The sequence below is a fragment of the Mobula birostris genome, chromosome 20 (assembly GCF_030028105.1).
Source record: "Mobula birostris isolate sMobBir1 chromosome 20, sMobBir1.hap1, whole genome shotgun sequence".
NCBI classification, from domain to species: Eukaryota; Metazoa; Chordata; class Chondrichthyes; order Myliobatiformes; family Myliobatidae; genus Mobula; species Mobula birostris.
The window spans coordinates 12,980,552-13,000,668 of NC_092389.1; the positions used below are offsets into that span (position 1 = coordinate 12,980,552).

The 20,117-nt window shown below is 40.4% G+C and overlaps 1 protein-coding gene across 1 annotated transcript in view; it reads left to right on the forward strand.

Annotated features, from left to right (window-relative positions):
* cbl (Cbl proto-oncogene, E3 ubiquitin protein ligase) overlaps nt 1–20,117 on the forward strand; it is a 144,800-nt gene that overhangs the window by 69,319 nt on the left and 55,364 nt on the right. The window contains exons 3-4 of the mRNA XM_072238167.1: nt 8,694–8,840; nt 16,628–16,784. Coding sequence (XP_072094268.1) covers nt 8,694–8,840; nt 16,628–16,784 — 304 coding nt within the window. The remainder of the gene's footprint in view (nt 1–8,693; nt 8,841–16,627; nt 16,785–20,117) is intronic.

Here is a 20,117-nt window from a genome sequence, read left to right on the forward strand (position 1 = left end):
ATGTCAACATAGCATGCCCACCATGTTCAAATCAATACAAGCAGCAGCAACAACAACACAATAGCTAAACAAGCCCCTTTCCCATACATGCATGCCTGCCCACCTCCGGGCCTTTGACCACTGGTCCTTGGCCTCAGACTTGCAGACTTCTGGCCTCCAACATTACTTGTTATTTGGTAAAATTCCCAATATCGAGTGCTATTCCCTTTCAAAATTAAATGCTATTTTAGTTATAATATCAGACTATCCATTCTTCCTCTAAGTTATTATCTGCTTTGGCACAATGCCTCAGATGCCTTCAGCTACGTTAAAACAAATAAAAACAAATAATGTGTTCCTCACCTGAAGCAATAGTGTAGGTGGCCACTGGCAAATATGTATCACAAAAGCCAATTGCTGTGCTTTACTTTCATCAAAGATGAGATCAGATCATTTAGTAAAGGTCTAGAGCAGAATTTGGAATGTTGCCCTTTTTGGAGCAAATCATTTTTTGAGTATGTTTATGTCTGCAGCTTCAGATTTTCAGCAAACTGTCTGCATTGTTTTGACTTTGAGACTGAAAGGCTTATTGAAATGCGATTGCTTATTCATCAGCAAAATAATTGCTTCAAACCAGGTGTAAATTGAGTGAAAGTAATGGCATACTTACAGTTGAATTGTACAAACAAATCCACATATTTGTAGTCCTTATCAAAAAGGCCTGCATAGATAATCATAATATTGAAGCTTCACACTTTTGGCCACCTTGTTGACCACCTTTGTTTGGCAGACTGAATTTCACAGTGATTGGTTATCATGTAACCTCTGAAAGTAGTACAAACTTTAAACTTTTAAAAATAAATTTTGAGCACCCATCATTGACAAGCGCATTGTTACCACTAATAAGCAGCATCTCTTAACTGAGCTTGGGTGGGAATGTAGGTGGCATGGTTTGCAGGTGATATAAAAAATTGGTGGTGTAGTGGACAATAAAGCAGGTTATCTGAGGTTACCATGGGATATTGATTGACTGGAAAAGTGAGCAAAGGAATGTTAGATGGAATTTAATTTAAAGGCAAATGGCTGCATTCAACACAGGTACTTATGGTGGTGAAGAACAGGGTGTGTTTGGTATGCTTATCTTCATTGGCTGTGGCATTGAATGCAAGGGTTGGAATATTATACTTTGGTTATACAGAAGGTTAATGTGACTGGACCAAGTATTGTGTGGGATTGAGCTAGAAAGTGTACAGAAGGGGCTCTCAAGGGTGTTGTCTGGACAGGAAGGCTTATGCTATAAAGAGAGATTGGATAGGCTGGGTCTGTTTTCCTTGGAGCCAAGAAGGCTGAGGGATTGCTTCGAGGTTTATAAAATTATGAGGGGCATAAGGTAGATATTTGGCGTTTTTCTGCAGAGTAGGGGCACCTGTAAAGCTAATGGGTTTAAGATGAGAGGAGAAAGAATTTACCCTCACCTTAAAAAGGTGAGTCCTTTTTAAATTAACTATCAGATATGGCGAATTATTCTCTAAGATACTATTCTTAAAAATGTGTCCCATTCTTATGACAGCTTGTATATACCAATTTCTGCTTTAAGTTTACAAGGGAGTAACTTTGTTTTACAGATGCAAAACCACCTGCCGTTCATTCATGAAGCATGTGATGTGAATTTCTCAATTGCCAACCATGTGACAATAGCTGGTATTTGTATACTAAACTCTTGTACGTAGTTCTATGCAAGTTGCAATAATGCTGAATTATTGAATTAATAAGTGTACTTAGTGATGCTGCTGTTTTTACTATATGCCGCACAACCAGTGTGAGTTCATTGCTTGAAACAGAAAACAGGAAGGGAAAAGCTTGACGAGCATAGTCTAATTTTTTTGGGGGGCGGGGGAGTGAAGGGTTGCTGGTCAAGGAAACTGAGTGCCTGGGATTGTTACAGAGGGATGGTATAGCATGAGAGTGATTCTACATGTTTATAGTGGAATTCAATTGTGTTTATGCTAAATCTCTAAACTAGGCAATGAATGCTCTGAAATTATGATGCAAAATGCATTCTCTTCTACTCAACACTGAAGGATAGCTTCCTTGTTATAGTCCATGGACATGTTCACAATGAGAAAAGATATGAACAATAAATTTAACTCAAAGCCATGGTGATGCTGTTAATTTTCAGATGTGTAGTTTCTCCTGCCATCCTGGAGGCATTGTCGTTCTGATGCAAACATAGCAATATAGGAAAATAATTGTGAATGATATTATCTCAGGTGATGCAGAAAAAGGTTATTTCCTTAAAAAATAGTTAAAGACATAGCTAGTTAAATAAAATGACCATGACATAAGATGGGAAATGATGTACTAAGCACAGACAAAATGAAGAAAATAGGAATATAGTTAATCTTCTAATTCGAGATTTAAAGATGTTAAAATATTCTCCTGGTTGGTAGGTGCATCTACTCATCACTGCAAGATAAATTTTACTTTCAGTCGGGAACCATTTAGGAGATCTTTTTAAATGCTTGGCAGGTTGAAATGACTACAGTGATTCTCTTTTGACTCTCTTCTGGAAATTGTGATAGAGATAAAAGATATGCTTTGTACTTTAGATAAAATAGTTCCAATAATCTGGACAGTGACTTGAAATACCTGCATCTAACAGTGCCTTTAAGCTTGTTGGAGTACAGTTGAAGTCTCAAAGGAGGTAGTGTGGCCAAATGGTGTATGTTCGCTTCAAGCAGCAGCTAACTTAGTATTACTTCTGTTATACATTAATGCTTTGCTGCTTTTTTTCAATGTGTATTTTATAAACTTAACACTAACAGCAAAAATGCCTTTTTAAAAAATTTCTAGCGAGTTGACATCGAAGTTTCAATAAGTCCTAATGCTTCTATTATTGGGGTGAATTTTAGTTTCTTTGGAATACACAATTTACAAACTAAATTTGACCTACCTTACCGATTGTTAGAAATAGCAGTTGTCATGCTTTATTAGGTTTTCCATATTGAAAAAGTAGTTGCATGACAGTAGGTTTCCTTTTTAATCTGATATCACAGCTCTATCATTTACATATGGATATTTTTGTAACACCACCTTAGAATTGTCTAAAACCAGAAGGCAAAGGTTTTAAAGTATGGGGTACATTGTTTTGAGGGGATTTAAGGAAGAATTTTTCACCCAAAGAATGGTTGGAATCTTGCCTGAGAGAATAGTGAAGGCAGAGACACTCACAAAATTTAACTATCCAGTCAGACATTTGAACTGTCAAGGGATCAGCTGGTGTGAGTATTTAAAGTCCTCTTTAACCTCTCCCAACTCCATTCTAAGTCACCCACCTGCTTCAAGAAGACTGCTATCATCCCGCTGTCAAAGATAACTAAGGGGCCGTGCCTAATGACTACCACCAGTGACCCTGATATCCATCATCATGAAGTGCTTCACGGTCAAGGCACGGAACAGTTCCAGCCTTCCACGCAACCTCGACCCACTACAATGCACCTACTACTGAAATAGGTCCATGGCAGATGCCATCTATACCCATCTCTGGAACATTTGGATAACAAAGACATCCATGTGAGGCTTGTATTTATTGACTGGAGCGCCTCCTTCAATGCCATAACTCCAAACAAATTTATCTCCGAACTCTACACCTCCCTCTGCAACTGGATCCTGACCCAAGCATAAGCATAGGCTGCAGCACCTTTGCCACAATTATCCTCAACACTGGTGCTCAGCAAGGCTGCATCCTTAGCCCCTTGCTTTACTCCCTATACAGTTATGACTGTGCGGCCAGAATGATTTTGAATTTCATCATTGACTTAAGGGAGCTTCAAGTTTCTAAGTATAAATATCACCATTGGTCTCCCACACCATCACCGACTTTATCCGCTCAGGGGATCTCCCATCACTGCTACCAACCTTATAGTTCCCACACCCCGCACTTCCCGTTTCTACCTCCTACCCAAGATCCACAAACCCGCCTGTCCTGGCCGACCTATTGTCTCAGCTTGCTCCTGCCCCACCGAACTCATTTCTGCATACCTCGACACTGTTTTATCACCCCTTGTTCAATCCCTTCCGACCTATGTTCGTGACACTTCTCACGCTCTTAAACTTTTCGATGATTTTAAGTTCCCTGGCCCCCACCGCTTTATTTTCACCATGGATGTCCAGTCCTTATATACTTCCATCCCCCATCAGGAAGGTCTCAAAGCTCTATGCTTCTTTTTGGATTCCAGACCTAATCAGTTCCCCTCTACCACCACTCTGCTCCGTCTAGCGGAATTAGTCCTTACTCTTAATAATTTCTCCTTTGGCTCCTCCCACTTCCTCCAAACTAAAGGTGTAGCTATGGGCACCCGTATGTGTCCTAGCTATGCCTGCCTTTTTGTTGGGTTTGTGGAACAATCTATGTTCCGTGCCTATTCTGGTATCTGTCCCCCACTTTTCCTTCGCTAGATCGACGACTGCATTGGCGCTGCTTCCTGCACGCATGCAGAACTCGTTGACTTTATTAACTTTGCCTCCAACTTTCACCCTGCCCTCAAGTTTACCTGGTCCATTTCTGACACCTCCCTCCCCTTTCTAGATCTTTCTGTCTCTGTCTCTGGAGACAGCTTATCCACTGATGTCTACTATAAGCCTACTGACTCTCACAGCTATCTGGACTATTCCTCTTCTCACCCTGTCTCTTGCAAAAATGCCATCCCCTTCTTGCAATTCCTCCGTCTCCGCCGCATCTGCTCTCAGGATGAGGCTTTTCATTCTAGGACGAGGGAGATGTCTTCCTTTTTTAAAGAAAGGGGCTTCCCTTCCGCCACTATCAACTCTGCTCTTAAACGCATCTCCCCCATTTCACGTACATCTGCTCTCACTCCATCCTCCCGCCACCCCACTAGGAATAGGGTTCCCCTGGTCCTCACCTACCACCCCACCAGCCTCCGGGTCCAACATATTATTCTCCGTAACTTCTGCCACCTCCAACGGGATCCCACCACTAAGCACATCTTTCCCTCCCCCCCTCTCTCTGCATTCCGCAGGGATCACTCCCTACACAACTCCCTTGTCCATTCGTCCCCCCCATCCCTCCCCACTGATCTCCCTCCTGGCACTTGTCCGTGTAAGTGGAACAAGTGCTACACATGACCTTACACTTCCTCCCTTACCACCATTCAGGGCCCCAGACAGTCCTTCCAGGTGAGGCAACACTTCACCTGTGAGTCGACTGGGGTGATATACTGTGTCCGGTGCTCCCGATGTGGCCTTTTATATATTGGCGAGACCCGACGCAGACTGGGAGACCGCTTTGCTGAACATCTACGCTCTGTCCGCCAGAGAAAGCAGGATCTCCCAGTGGCCGCACATTTTAATTCCACGTCCCATTCCCATTCTGACATGTCTATCCACGGCCTCCCCTACTGTAAAGATGAAGCCACACTCAGGTTGGAGGAACAACACCTTATATTCCGTCTGGGTAGCCTCCAACCTGATGGCATGAACATCAACTTCTCTAACTTCCGCTAGGCCCCACCTCCCCCTCGTACCCCATCTGTTACTTATTTATATGCACACATTCTATCTCTCACTCTCTTTTTTCTCCCTCTGTCCCTCTGAATATACCTCTTGCCCATCCTCTGGGTCCCCCCCCCCCTTGTCTTTCTTCCCGGACCTCCTGTCCCATGATCCTCTCGTATCCCCTTTTGCCAATCACCTGTCCAGCTCTTGGCTCTATCCCTCCCCCTCCTGTCTTCTCCTATCATTTTGGATCTCCCCCTCCCCCTCCCCCTCCAACTTTCAAATCTCTTACTCACTCTTCCTTCAGTTAGTCCTGACGAAGGGTCTCGGCCTGAAACGTCGCCTGAAACGTCGACTGCACCTCTTCCTACAGATGCTGCTTGGCCTGCTGCGTTCACCAGCAACTTTGATGTGTGTTGCTTGAATTTCCAGCATCTGCAGAATTCCTGTTGTTATATCACCATTATCTTGTCTTGGTCCAGCCACATAGTGCCATGACCAAGAATACAGACTGGTGCCCTTATTCCTCAGAAGGCTAAAGAACTTCAATGTGATCTTGATGACCCTGACCAATTATTACAGATGCACCACAGAGTATACTACCTGGATGCATCACAGCAACTACTCTGCCCAAAATCACAGAAACTGCAAAGAGTTGTGAACACAGCTCAATCTATCATGAAAATTAGCCTCCCCTCTTACTCTGTCTACACTTCCTGCTGCCTCGGGAAAGCATCCAACATAATCAATGACTCCTCCCATCCTGGTCATTTTCCTTTCGCCTCTCTTCCATTGGACAGAAGATATCATAGCTTGAAAATCTGCACCACCAAGCTGAAGACCAGCTTCTATCAAGCTGTTGTAAGACACTAGAATAGACCTTGTACTGTAATAGTGAACTATTGATCTCTCAATCTACTTCTTCATGGCCCTTGCATGTTATAACTCTGCACTTCCTCTGTAACTAACAGTATTCTACTTTTCTCTTTGTATTGTCTCAATATGCCCATGTTTAGACTGATCTATCTGGATGGCAGGCAAAACAAACTGTATCTTGATACATGTGACAATAATAAACCAATTATTCCATACCTAATAGAAAGCTATTCGCTAAATGCTGGAAGGTGGGATAGGCAATGGTGGGTACTTGAGCCTGTTTCTGTCCTTTGTGATTCTTTATATTGAATAGTATGAGGGTTTGTGAAGCCATTTAAAAAATAAAAGTCATTTGCTCTTTGATAGAACACATTGTCCATAAAACTATGAAATCCATTGCATATGGACATAATCAGGCAAAGCTCAGAATGTATCCATGTGGGCCTCCAGATTGTACATGAATTCCTGCAGTTTCTTGGGCTTTCTTTGATGTGTTTTATCTGGTCAATGCTTATTCATTTTTAAGTTTGCACAGGTACTCTTTATTCATCCTGGTATTTTGACCAAAGTGGGTAAAGTTGTTCAAGATTGTACTGTTCGTATAATGGCCCTTGTTGTAGAAGTGCACATGTTCAGCAGAAGGGCTGTTGATACAAGCTGTCACTCAGCTGCTCCTTTCAGATTTTCTAAAATGTAGTTATTTTGAATAAAAGCAAGCTTTTAATTTATAGTGATGCAGTCACTAGGCTTAATCGACAGTGAAGTTACCCATTTATCATTGTTCTTAAGGGAATCTTATTATATCTATACAGCTGAAATAGCTTTTGTGCAAACAAAAGAATCTAATAGTATAATATCTGTAAAGTCATCCATTTCCCCTAAAATGGGAAGACTTCTGCTCAGTGTTGTAAGAGATGATATGTGTAAGCCAGGGTACATAAAGAAATTAAAATTACTGCAACGAGCAGCATGTTACAAAAACGAGTAACACTCCGTCCAGTGGCCAGCAATGGAAGGCCTTTCTCTGAATGTTCTATTTATGCTGTGATAATATGTAGAAAGCAATGCATGTCATTCCTGGTGATATGTGACTAGACTGTGGATGGTTTGATTCAGTCAGTTTATTGAATATGCACTGTTTATTCTTTCAGGGTTCATTTTATAACAAAGCTGCATGTCTGTGTCAAGCTGAAATCTATCTGCATAATGTAAAATGAGAATAAATTGTGATTGTTCAGTGAGCTTGAAATGTTTATTTCCGGTTCCAATGTGTAACTTCCTAATATGGCATTCAAATTTAGTACATTCTTTATTCTGCCCAAAAGTTCAGTTTGTTAAAAGAATCGGAGAGAAAGTCCATTATGCTAAAACACTGGTTTTAATGTGTTTAATAGTATAAGATACACAAATTAAGCTCAAAATCAAAATACTGCATGTCTGAAGAATATTATTTGTGAAGAGAGGTAATGTTATCACTTTAGGTTGTCCTGAATCATTGAAGTTTTCTCTCTTCACATGTCCAATCAAATCAGCTTAGTGTTTTCAGCATTTAATGTTTTTTTTAAAGTTTGAAATTAATTCTACAGTGCACAACCAGTTACTTTTTAAAGAGCCGTTGATCCAGATAAATGGAATCAAAATTGAAGCTAAACAACTGGATATTTTTGTGTAAGCAGACAAAACTACTATAATGAAATGGGACAGTAATCAAAATATATTTCTTGCTTCAATCTTTTTATTCAACAGTAATAACATGAATCTAAGTTCCTCCCTCTGATTAGCCACTATGGTTGCTGTTAATAACTGCATTTGCAGCATTTCTTATGAGCTTGACCTCCTCTTTGGTTCTTGGCTCTTTACTACTTTCCTGTCTGACAGCGAACCTAATTCTGGTGTGGGGCCAAAATAGTAAAGGAAGCTCTCTGATACAATACAGCTTAGTCTGTGCTGTTATCCAGCTTCAGAAGTGCTGGTGATAGCGATTCTACAAAAGGCTTCGGCATCTAAATTTAAAAAGTTAAAATTGGTTAAGATGTGATTTTGCTGACTTTCTCTGGATACTGAAGGTGTATATGAGTGAAGAGAAGCTTGGACATTCTTGTGATGAAATCATCAGTCAGATGAACAACCAAATATATGTATTTGTTTAGAAGTCATTTTTAAATAATCCATATTATCATTAAGAGGACAATAGGTTAAAAAGAAATTCTAATAACTTCTGTTTACATGTTAACAATAAGTTTGCCATATTAACCTTTAATCGTTTATAAGAAAAAGTGGTTTTAAATATAATTGTCTAGAGAATGTATTTATTCTCATTACAGACGACATTTGACCAAGCTGTCACTCATATTCAGTCACATGTTGGCAGAACTGAAAGCTATATTCCAAAATGGCATATTCATGGGGGATACTTTCAGGATCACAAAAGCAGATGCAGCAGATTTCTGGAGGAAAGCTTATGGAGAAAAGTAAGTTATTTAATTTATTTCTACTTTTGGTATGATTTTCAGCATCATAACATTCCCCCCCCCCCTCCCCATTAAACAGGATCAGTCTATTTTGTCATGTTTCAAATTAATAATGAGTGCAGAATATGAATTTTGTCATGAGCAGACAGGTTGCTATTGAATTTGAACTCAGGTTATTGTATGTTTTGGTTTCTTAACATTTATTTTAGGATGATTTCTCTTTATTTTTAGCTTTTCTCCAGTTTCACTTACTTTCCCCAAAAATCTTAATTCTTGCTCTCCATGCTGCAACATGGAGATTGGCCTTGCATCCTGCTAGTTCAGCACCAAGTGGTCTGACCACATTTTAATTTTAAAGATTCCTGTCGTAGTTTGTCAAATCCAGATACTATTCATACACTAAATCCCATATTTCAATTGTCAAACTGAAGATGCATGTTTTACACTTTTTTTTGTCATTTATTAGTTTATGCTGTTGATCTAGTGCAGACGAATTCTACCTTTCCTGTCCTGTCCCATTCATCTGTTTCAGCCTTCATCAAAACACTTATTTCTTTCTACCCATTTCTCCTGTTCCAAAATATGCTCTCATGTTGCTTCCCTCTACTCATGCAGACTTTCATGCTACCTTTTACCTAGCTCATCTTGAGTAAACACTTCACTGCTGTCATGCCTCAGCAGCTCATAATATACAACTGAGCTAAACACCATGTTTTTAATCCTACCAAAATCGGAATCACTTCACTCTGTCATTTGACTGTTTCCTTGCTCAAGTTTATTGAAGCCCAAGGTGGTTCCAATGATAACAATGTAACAAAATTTATTGTTACAGATCTATCTAATCCTCCTGTGCATTTGGGTAATCAGAAAAATTATGTCATCTAAAAAGTAATGGTTATAACTAGCTCTGGAATATTGTAACCTTTATCTTTGGAGTTTACATGTGCAATGTTACAGTTTCGGTTAGTGACTGTAACCTTCACCTCATTGTATTAAAAATTGTGACAAAGGCAACATAAAGCAGCCAAATAGTCGGCCAACCCACATCAAAGTTGCTGGTGAACGCAGCAGGCCAGGCAGCATCTCTAGGAAGAGGTGCAGTCGACGTTTCAGGCCGAGACCCTTCGTCAGGACTCACCTCTTCCTAGAGATGCTGCCTGGCCTGCTGCGTTCACCAGCAACTTTTATGCGTGTTGCTTGAATTTCCAGCATCTGCAGAATTCCTGTTGTTTGCAAATAGTCGGCCGTTAGTTCCTGGGCTATACAATCATAAAAAAAAATTGAGGATTAGTATGTCATCAAAGACACTTGGAAATTTCTACAGAGTTACTGTAGACAGCATTCTAACTGGTTGCTTCACCACCCAGTATGGAGGGGTCTTTGCACAGGATCGGAAAATGCTGCAGAAAGTTGTGAATTCAGTCAGCTCCATCGTGGGCACTAGCCTTCTCAGCATCCAGGGCACCTAAAGGTGATACCTCAAAAAGCTGGAATCCAAGATTAAGGACTCCCAATCATCTAGGACATACACTCTTCTCATAGCTTCCATCAAGGAGGAAGTATAGGAGCATGAAGACATCAACTCAACAATTTAGGAATAGCTTCTTTCCCTCTGCCATCAGATTTCTGAATGGACATTCAACCCATGAACACTACCTCACTATTTTCCCCCTCTTTTTGCACTACTTTAATTAAATTTTCATTTTAAAAAAATATATACTTTGTGTAATTTATAGTTATTACTATTCTGCTGACTCAAAACATCAAATTTCACAGCTTATGCCAGTAATATTAAACCTGATTCTGATTCTGAAAGTTGCTTATTTTTCTGGGGTTTTGATAATTAGGCTGGTATCAAACTGTTGTGAAATATTTGATGCAAACACGAGGAAATCTGCAGATGCTGGAATCTCAAGCAACACACATAAAAGTTGCTGGTGAACGCAGCAGGCCAGGCAGCATCTCTAGGAAGTGGTACAGTCGACGTTTTGAACCGAGACCCTTTGTCAGGACTAACTAAAAGAACAGCTAGTAAGAGATTTGAATGTGGGAGATCCAAAATGATAAGAGAAGACAGGAGGAGGAGGGATGGAGCCAAGAGCTGGACAGTTGATTGGCAAAAGGGATATGAGAGGATCATGGGACGGGAGGCCTAGGGAGAAAGAAAGGGGGAGGGGGAAAGCCCAGAGGATGGGCAATAATGGATGGGGTACGAGGGGGAGGTGGGGCATTAACGGAAGTTAGAGAAGTCAGTGTTCATGTCATCAGGTTGGAGGCTACCCAGACGGAATATAAGTTGTTGTTCCTCCAACCTGAGTGTGGCTTCATCTTTACAGTAGAGGAGGCCGTGGATAGACATATCAGAATGGGAATGGGACGTGGAATTAAAATGTGTGGCCACTGGGAGATCCTGCTTTCTTTGGTGGACAGAGCAGAAGTGTTCAGCGAAATGATCTCCCAGTCTGCGTCGGGTCTCGCCGATATATAGAAGGCCGCACCGGGAGCACCGGATGCAGTATTTCACCGCAGCCGACTCACAGGTGAAGTGTCGCCTCACCTGGGAGGACTGTCTGGAGTCCTGAATGGTAGTGAGGGAGGAAGTGTAAGGGCATGTGTAGCACTTGTTCCGCTTACAAGGATAAGTGCCAGGAGGGAGATCGGTAGGGAGGGATGGGGGGGGGGGAACGAATGGACGAGGGAGTTGTGTAGGGAGCGATCTCTGCGGAAAGCAGAGAGATATTTGGGAGAGTTTTGTTAATTATGTAGGCAATTGTTATCAAATAAGTTCTTCAGAAGTTTATAAGAGGATATAGGTGAGATATTAAAGCAGTTAGGAGTGCAAAAAGGGTACATGGCCCTACCCAACAGTCAGTTGTGTATATGTGTGTGTGTGTCTATATATATATATATATAGACACACACACATACATACATACATACATACACACACACACACACACACACACACACACACACACACACACATACATATATATTTTTTATATATAAAAAATTTGGGTTGGGAGTATGCGGGCAGTGGGGGAATCATCCCTGTTGTGCTGCTTGACCTTGTCACTTGAGATTCAGTGTCACGCAACTCTGCAACTTTGATCTGGCCCACGACTTCATTAACCAGGTCTAACACTTGCCTTTATTGGATCTTGCTCCTCTTTACACAAAAGAAAGTTAAAGATATAGATCCATATTAAAGTGGTCAAATCCCCAGAGGTTGAAATCAATTCTCGGAGTTTATAGGATTTAGAAGTTTCAAAAGGGATAGGGAGAAAGGTAAAAAGAGGAGTGGGGGGGAGTGCAGTGCTAATCAGGGATAGTGTTACAGCTGCAAGATGGGAGGAATTTAAAAACAAAATGTAGGAAGAGTACTGGGATGCAAGCAAATATAGATGGGTACCCCCCCCCCCCCCACAACAGATGTATCACAAAACACCTGCCATTTATGTGAATTGCAGAGACAATAAGGTGAAGCCATGCTGGACTGACACCAGAAGGCAGTGGTGACTCGATATACACCAAGCTTCTGGGTTATATAAGCCCAAATTAGAAGAGGAAATATGCATGGCTGAAGCAGATATAGCAATGGACAGAAACATCTGGGGATCAGCTTAGGGTCATATAAGATACTGAAGTTGAAAACTGGTAGATGGTGACCAGGGATTTAGTTGAAATCAGTGGTTAAGGAATGGAATTTGTGTAGGAGACCATTGCTAAGCGGAAACACTACAGCTTGACAACAGTCTTCAGGAGAACCCCAACCAGTTGGACAAGATTTGGAAGAGCAATCTGTTGACCTTACTTGGAAGGCTTCATGCCAAAGTAAAGAATACAGAGGCCAGGCAGTTATTTTCAATGTTTGTTTTCTTTTTGCTTGTTTTCAAGGATGTAGCATATGTGACATATGCAGTGTTGATTGGAATCATGTTAAGACTCGTATTATGCGACCAGCTGCACTGCTACACATTATTTAATGTGGAACATTCTCAAATGATTTTACATGTATTAAAAAAACAGTAAGAATGCTCTTTAACACTTTAGATTTTACTTTAATTGAAGTATCTTTGTTACTTTCCAGTACTATTTTCTGTATCTTAGAAAAGATGCTGAGGCAGTCCTGGAGATGATCTTAGGGTTATATAAAGATATCAAAATTGCAAATAAGTTTGGAGGGTTATCAGAGAATCAGTTGGAGTTGATGTCCGGGAAATGGAATTTTTGAAGCATTTCAAAGACATTTACATGATTCTTTTTGGATTTCTGTTCATGCAGTAGTACTAGTTAGAGGCATTCTAATGAGGGGTGAAGAGAGACACATCTAGAAACTTCCACTCTCTTGGAGGGACAGCATCAGATGGATCCTTGGAAGACTAAAGTTAATTACACAAGAACAGAAAATATTGCTAATGATTCTCTAGCAATAATTGAATGGACAAGAGTGGAACCTTGCATGTGTGGTTCAGCTCGAAGACTGGAGAAATGTTGGAGGTGGATGCTTTTATTGACTATGAGAGGGGCTACTGATAAGATGAGAGATAGAAACAAGAGCTGTTATGGACTTGACCTGTTGCTCACCTGTGCTACAATCGCTATTCTGACTGTCAGAATTTCAAGTAAAATCTTCATGAATTTAGCAGGCTAGAGTGTTAAGTTAGCAGCATGTCAATAGTGCTGTTGCTGCTGCAAACTAAGAGTTCAAGTGTTTCATGATAAGATCGTCAAGTAGTTGAAAATGCTGCACAGATGTGTAATTTGTGTGTAGAATAGGCAAAGAAAGTCAACTTAGAAAGCACACCTGCAACTGTTATGTTTATTTTAAAGAAAAGTCTTTGAATTTTAGATACCAGATGTACATGATATTACTTGTACTGTCACATGTGTGTTTGAAGCATTAAAATTTTAAATTTTTGAACTATCTGATAGGCCTGTTGATGATTTTGAAGAGTTTTGTGGCATCTGGTTTCATCTCCGCTGCCCAGGATGCTGTTGTGACTCTGGTATCTGCAGGCTTCAGTGTGCACCAGTTTCATCGCTGTGCATTTCAGTGATGATCCATAATGCACAGTGTTAACTCCACTGACCTAATTGGTGTGAATGTCTGCTTATCCATTGTAACTTTAGCCTTGGCCATCCTTTATTTAAAATATTTTTGCCCTTTATTCTCCATTAGCAAAGCATTGGTTTCATGTATATTGGTTATCCCCTGATATTTTTCCCAAGTTGCATTTTATGTGTAAACTGACACTGATTGTTGGTTGGCTATGGACGCTATCTGTGCCATTTTAGTTGCTGCCCCATATGCACATTTCAAGCAGACCTTGTCAGCTGGTCAGAGCTGTAAATTAGTGTATATTTTCTGCCCTTAATTTGGAGATGGAAAATTCCATTTGTAATTTTGCAGTTGGTACCTTCATCAAGATGAGCTAAATCAGGACTGAATGTTAATTGAAAATACAACTTTGTATTTCAATCTAATCTGTTTTTTTAAAATCATGATATTCTAATGTAAGCCAGAATTTAGGTTTATTGTGATAATAATGATGTGCATAATTTTTACAATGCTGTCAAAACCATCTACGGCCCAATAAATCGACGTGTTACTCCCCTGAAAACAGCAGATGGTTTAACACTTCTGAAGAATCAGGATACCATCTTGCTGAGGTGGCTGAGCACTTTAACACCCTGCTTAATCAGGACTCTGATGCAGACCCCACTATCCTGGATGAACTGCCTGAACTTCCTCCTATCCATGACCTTAGTCTACCACCAACCTTCCGGGAGGTTCTATCAGCTGTCCATTCCCTTAAGAACAAAAAGTCCCCTGGCACTGACAATATCCCTGCTGAGTTACTGAAGAACGGAAGTTACATATGTATGCGCACCCTCTACCAGTACATCACCCAGGCCTGGACTGATGAGAACATCCCACAGCAATGGAGAAATGCAAACATCGTTGTCATTTATAAGAACAAGGGTGACAAGGCCATCTGTGGCAATAGTAGGGGCATATCACTCCTTTCTGTTGCTGGAAAGCTCCTGGCTGAGGTGATGCTTCAGAGACTCATTAGCAACATCACCAAGTCAATGCTGCCCTGAATCGCAGTGTGGATTTAGGAAGAACAGGAGCACGATCAACATGATCTTCACAGCTCGGCAGCTTCAGGAAAAGTGCCGGGAGCAACATCAGGACCTGTTTATGGCCTTTTTTGACCTCTCTAAAGCATTCGACACTGTGCAAAGAGAGCTCTTATGGGATGTCCTCCTTAGGTTTGGCTGTCCCAATAAATTTGTTAACATCCTCCACCAGCTTCAGGATGGGATGACTGCTCGGGTGACCATAGGAAGACAAGAGTCCGAGCCCTTCATTGTACACACGGGGTGAGGCAGGGGTGTGTACTAGCGCCAGTGCTCTTTAACATCTTCCTCTTGTGTGTTACCAAGCTTCTCCACAACGAGATTGAAGACAGCAGCGGTGTGGCAGTGGACGTCAGATTAGATGGCAACCTCTTTGACATCAGGAGGCTCCATGCAACCACCAAACTCCGTAGAGAGTGGGTCCTGGAGCTGCAGTATGCAGACGACTTTGCTGTTGTGGCCCATACTCCGGAGGATCTTCAGACTGTCCTTGCTGTGGCGGTGAGAGCGTACAGCAGGATGGGGCTGACTGTCAATACCACCAAGACAGAAGTGGTTTGCCAGTGGAGTACCAGTGTCCCACCCACTCTACGTGCCTTCACTGTTGGTGATGAAAAGCTGTCAGTAGTGCCATCTTTCAAATATCTGGGGAGCATTCTGTCTGAGGATAGTGGCATTGACAACGACATCCAGAGCCGCATTAAACAGGCATCAGCTGCCTTTGGGAGACTTCGGCGTAGAGTCTTTCAGAACAGGAGCCTTCGCCCCTCCACAAAGGTCGCCGTATACCAAGCGGTCTGTGTCACCACCCTCCTTTATAGCTGTGAAGCTTGGGTAACCTACAGCCGTCACAAAAAGTCCTTGGAGCACTTCCACATAAGCTGCCTCCAGCGCATCCTGGGAATTACCTGGTGTGAGCGGGTGCCTCACACTGAAATACCTGTAAAGACCAACTGCAGGAGTATTGAGGCCATGATCACCCAGCATCAGCTTGTGGGTCCAGGATAGGACTGTATAGTCATCAAAGATCTCACCGTTAAAGACGTGGACGTTGTCATCGGATTTCGATGGACAACCGAAGAAGAATTTTCTTGTATAATGAACTATGAATTTCATTAAAATTACTGTCAAAAAATATAATTTTCGCAGAGAAAAGGCGATTGTCCGTAAGGAGAATGCCACTTTGCACTTGAATGTTTAAGGATTTATATAGTGAACTAAATGGTGGTATATACTTTGAAACAAGTTTATATGAGAAATTTAACAGCCCACAAATTTCTTTTCTCTCATGGTCCCTTTTGAGTTTCTTAATTTAAACTGCTGTTGTTAGTAGCATGTGCACCTCCAATATATTACTTTGTGGCTTTACAATCTCAGTAATCCTTGGAAGGTAGGGAACTGTAGTTACAATAGCACTTGCACCTTCAATAAATATAAAACACATAGGTTGCTAAAGTAACCATAAAGTGGATTGACAGGTGCCACTGAAAAGGACAATTAACATTATTGAATTTTATAAATGAAAATAGGAGATGCATTGGATTGAAGCTATAGCTTGTCAAAAACCTGTTTTGTTCTGTACCATTGCATTTGGTAATTTGTATGCTGACTGATCTGCCTGTGTCTTCTCTCTGTGTCAGGACGATTATTCACTGGAAGGTTTTTCGACAAGCCTTGCATGATGTTCATCCAATCACCTCTGGTCTGGAGGCTATGGCCTTGAAATCTACCATTGATCTGACATGTAATGACTTCATCTCTGTTTTTGAATTTGACATTTTCACCCGACTTTTTCAGGCAAGTACATCATTTTGTGACGAAGTATGAAATGTCTAATCGTTTGGTAACTCAATAGTAAGTGCACTGAAACACTTTATCATTCTGCTCAAAAGCTTGCATGTTTAATTATCAGGATATCAGTTTGAATGTGGCATTTAGCTCTAACATACATGGATTAATAAAAGTTGAAGAAAAAGGCTACTGGACGGTTACTGAAAATTACCTGTTGCCTCCAGTGGAAGGTGTATATGGATCCAATGAGAACAGGGTCCAGTTTGTTATCCCCATAATGTTGCTCACTGCCCACTTGTGAAGGTAAGGCATCTGAGATTTTTGCTGAAATTTGATACCAAGTGGGCATGCAAATACAAGGCTCTTAACTGAATAAAATTAAAGGTTTAAGTTTTGAAATGAGATGGCTGAGTGAGAAGAAAAGCCTTAAAATGGTTTATTTTTGATAATTATGACATTGGGCATTCAGCCCATCAAATTCATGCAGAGTAATCTGATCCTCCCCGTTATTTCTGTGAAAACATTCTTTTTCAAATTTCCACGGATAGCCCCTGATTCTGCTACTATCTACCTACATTAGGAGTAATTTGCAGTAGCCTGTGTACAATCAGTCTTTTGGGATATGGGTGGAGCCCAGAGCACCTGGTGGAATTTCACGGAGGAAGAACACGCAGACTCTACGGAGACAGTATTGTAGTTCAGAATTGTATCCAGGGTGCTGGAGCAGTAATGCACCAGGTTGACCTACAGTGCCACTATGCCAATTCTTCATTCTAGTGTATAAAATACAAAATGTTTTTCCAAAAGGTTTTTTTTTTCTCTCAGTAACTTCCAAGTATGTGTAGATAGAAATAGTTTTCCCAACAGGTTGATATTCATGCCTCCATAGTAAATGTTTGTTTGTGCTTGTAAAGATTATTAGCTGAGCACATACACTTTATTAGGTACACCTGTACACCTCGTTAATACAAATATGTAATTGGCCAATCATGTGGTAGCAACTCAATGCAAAGAAGTATGCAGACATGGTCAAAAGGTTCAGTTGTTGTTCAAACCAAACATCAGAATGGGGAAGAAATGTGATCTAAGTGACTTTCACCATGGAATGATTGTTGGTACCATATAGAGTGATTTGAGTATCTTTGAAACTGTTGATCTCCTGTGATTTTCATGCATAATAGTCTCAAGTTTACAGAGAAAAACATCCAGTAAGTGGCAGTTCTGTGGGCGAAAACACATCATTAATGAGAGAGGACAGAGGAAAATGGCCAGGCTGGTTCAAGCTGACATGAAGGCGACAGTAACTCAAATAACCACATGTTACAGCAGTGATGTGTAGAAGAGCATCTCTGAATGCACAACACGCCGAACTTTGAAGTGGATGGGCTACAGCAGCAGACCACAAACATATTCGGTGGCTACTTTATCAGGCAGAGGGGGTACCTAATAATGTGGTTATTGATTGTATACAGGCAACAGGGTTCTTGCTTTTGAATTGTAAACTATTTATCTACTATAAAATTGCCACATTAGCACAAGAATCATGAGTCCTACTGTGCCACAGTCATCATTCATCAACAGTACTTGTAGAATTCATGCTGCCAATTGCCTGCTCAAAAATAGATACTATTCTAAATTTCTAATATTGTGAAAATCGACAGAATCACCAATATTTTGTGCAGTGTTGATATGTAAAAAAAAGATTGATAAAGATTATATCAGGTCTGAAGACAACAACAGAAAAAGAATGATCTGCTGCTGTTGAGAAACAAAAATAAACTAGTAATCTGTTAGCCTTTTAAGGCTCACTTCACTTCTGTGGTATCTCCCTTCCAATCTCCCTTCACACCAACATCACTACATATGTAAAGATTAAAAAATTGCTGATTTCTTGGAGTTTGCACAGAATCTCTTGACTGCTATGATCACATCTGGATTTTTCAGAATTTGTTTGATCATCTCTTGTGAGTGGACAGTTATATTACTAGCCATACAGCCTTTGAAAGGTAACCATTGTCATTCCTTGAATACGCTTTCTACATCTGTATCTCTGGTTAATGGGTATGTACCAATTGTTGCAAGTGTAGCAAAATGTCACTGGTCCAGTTTTGTTTGATCATTATAGTTCACACCAATATGAATCAAAGCCTATTTTCATTATAACAATCAAGTAACAGATTTGAGATCCAAGGTTAAATCACCACAGTTTTGATAATGTGTTTCTGCTTAAACTTTTGCTCTTGCTGCTGTTGGGAATTGTGGCATTCTGAGTTCATATTTTTGGTGGTGAGTAATAACTTTGAACTGCCTGCTTATCTGAAATCATGTTGGCAAAATCTAAAGTCAATTAAAAGGCCACAGTTTTAACATTCTTTTGCAAGTCAATTTTCTCAGGCAGCAGTGGCTGAAAAGGGCTTGTATTCTTGATAATTTATGGCAGTAGCTTCAAACTTTTTTGGGTTACTGCCTCCTTGGCACCCAGACCACATCCCCAGTGACCCCCCCTCCCCCTTTCTGGCCATCACGTAAAAACTATAAAGAATTTTGATTTACGGTACACTGAAAGAAAACAGGAACTGCAAAATCAAAGCAGTGACAAATAATGAAAAAAAATTCAAATCTATTTTAAAGCCACAAATAAAATTTCTTTAATTACAGTAAAAAAAAAATTCTTTAACAGCTTTAGAGTATACATTAGCATTCCAACTATTCACTACTTTGTTTTTTCACTGTTCAATGAAATGGATGGGCTTGGTGCAGTGATATCAACTTCACAACATCAGGCTGAATGTCATTCGGTCTCAGATCCCCAAGTTCAGTAACTTGCAGTCTGTTTCATTGCTTTGAAAAAAGTTAGGTGACTGCACTAAATATCATGTCAGAAAGGTAATAATGAACACCTTGACCTTTTTCCACAGTGCAGGATAGCGTTCAGAAATTTACTTCTGTTAAAAAAAAAGTCTTTATGATTTTTTTTTTGAACCTTAGCTTCAGCTCAGTCATTTCAGACCTTATCAGATTTTGTTCCATCTTCCCTGAATATTATGTAGAAGGTGTTCTAGGGTATTTCATATGGTTAAATCTTTTGTTGAAATATTGTTTTTCCCTGTATTCTGACCCTTGTATTAGCTGAAAAAATTGTGCCAGTGTGCAGCATGTAATTATGACAGCAATTCAAACCCATACTTTTAGTGGTTGGCATATTGCCAGTGAGTAAGGTATGACTCACTTGTGTGATCCACTGTTTAAATGAAGTCCTGCAGTGTTTTTAAGGTTACTGTTTATCTAGATCTTTGAGTATGAATCAACTTGATAAATATACATTGTGATAATAGGTAA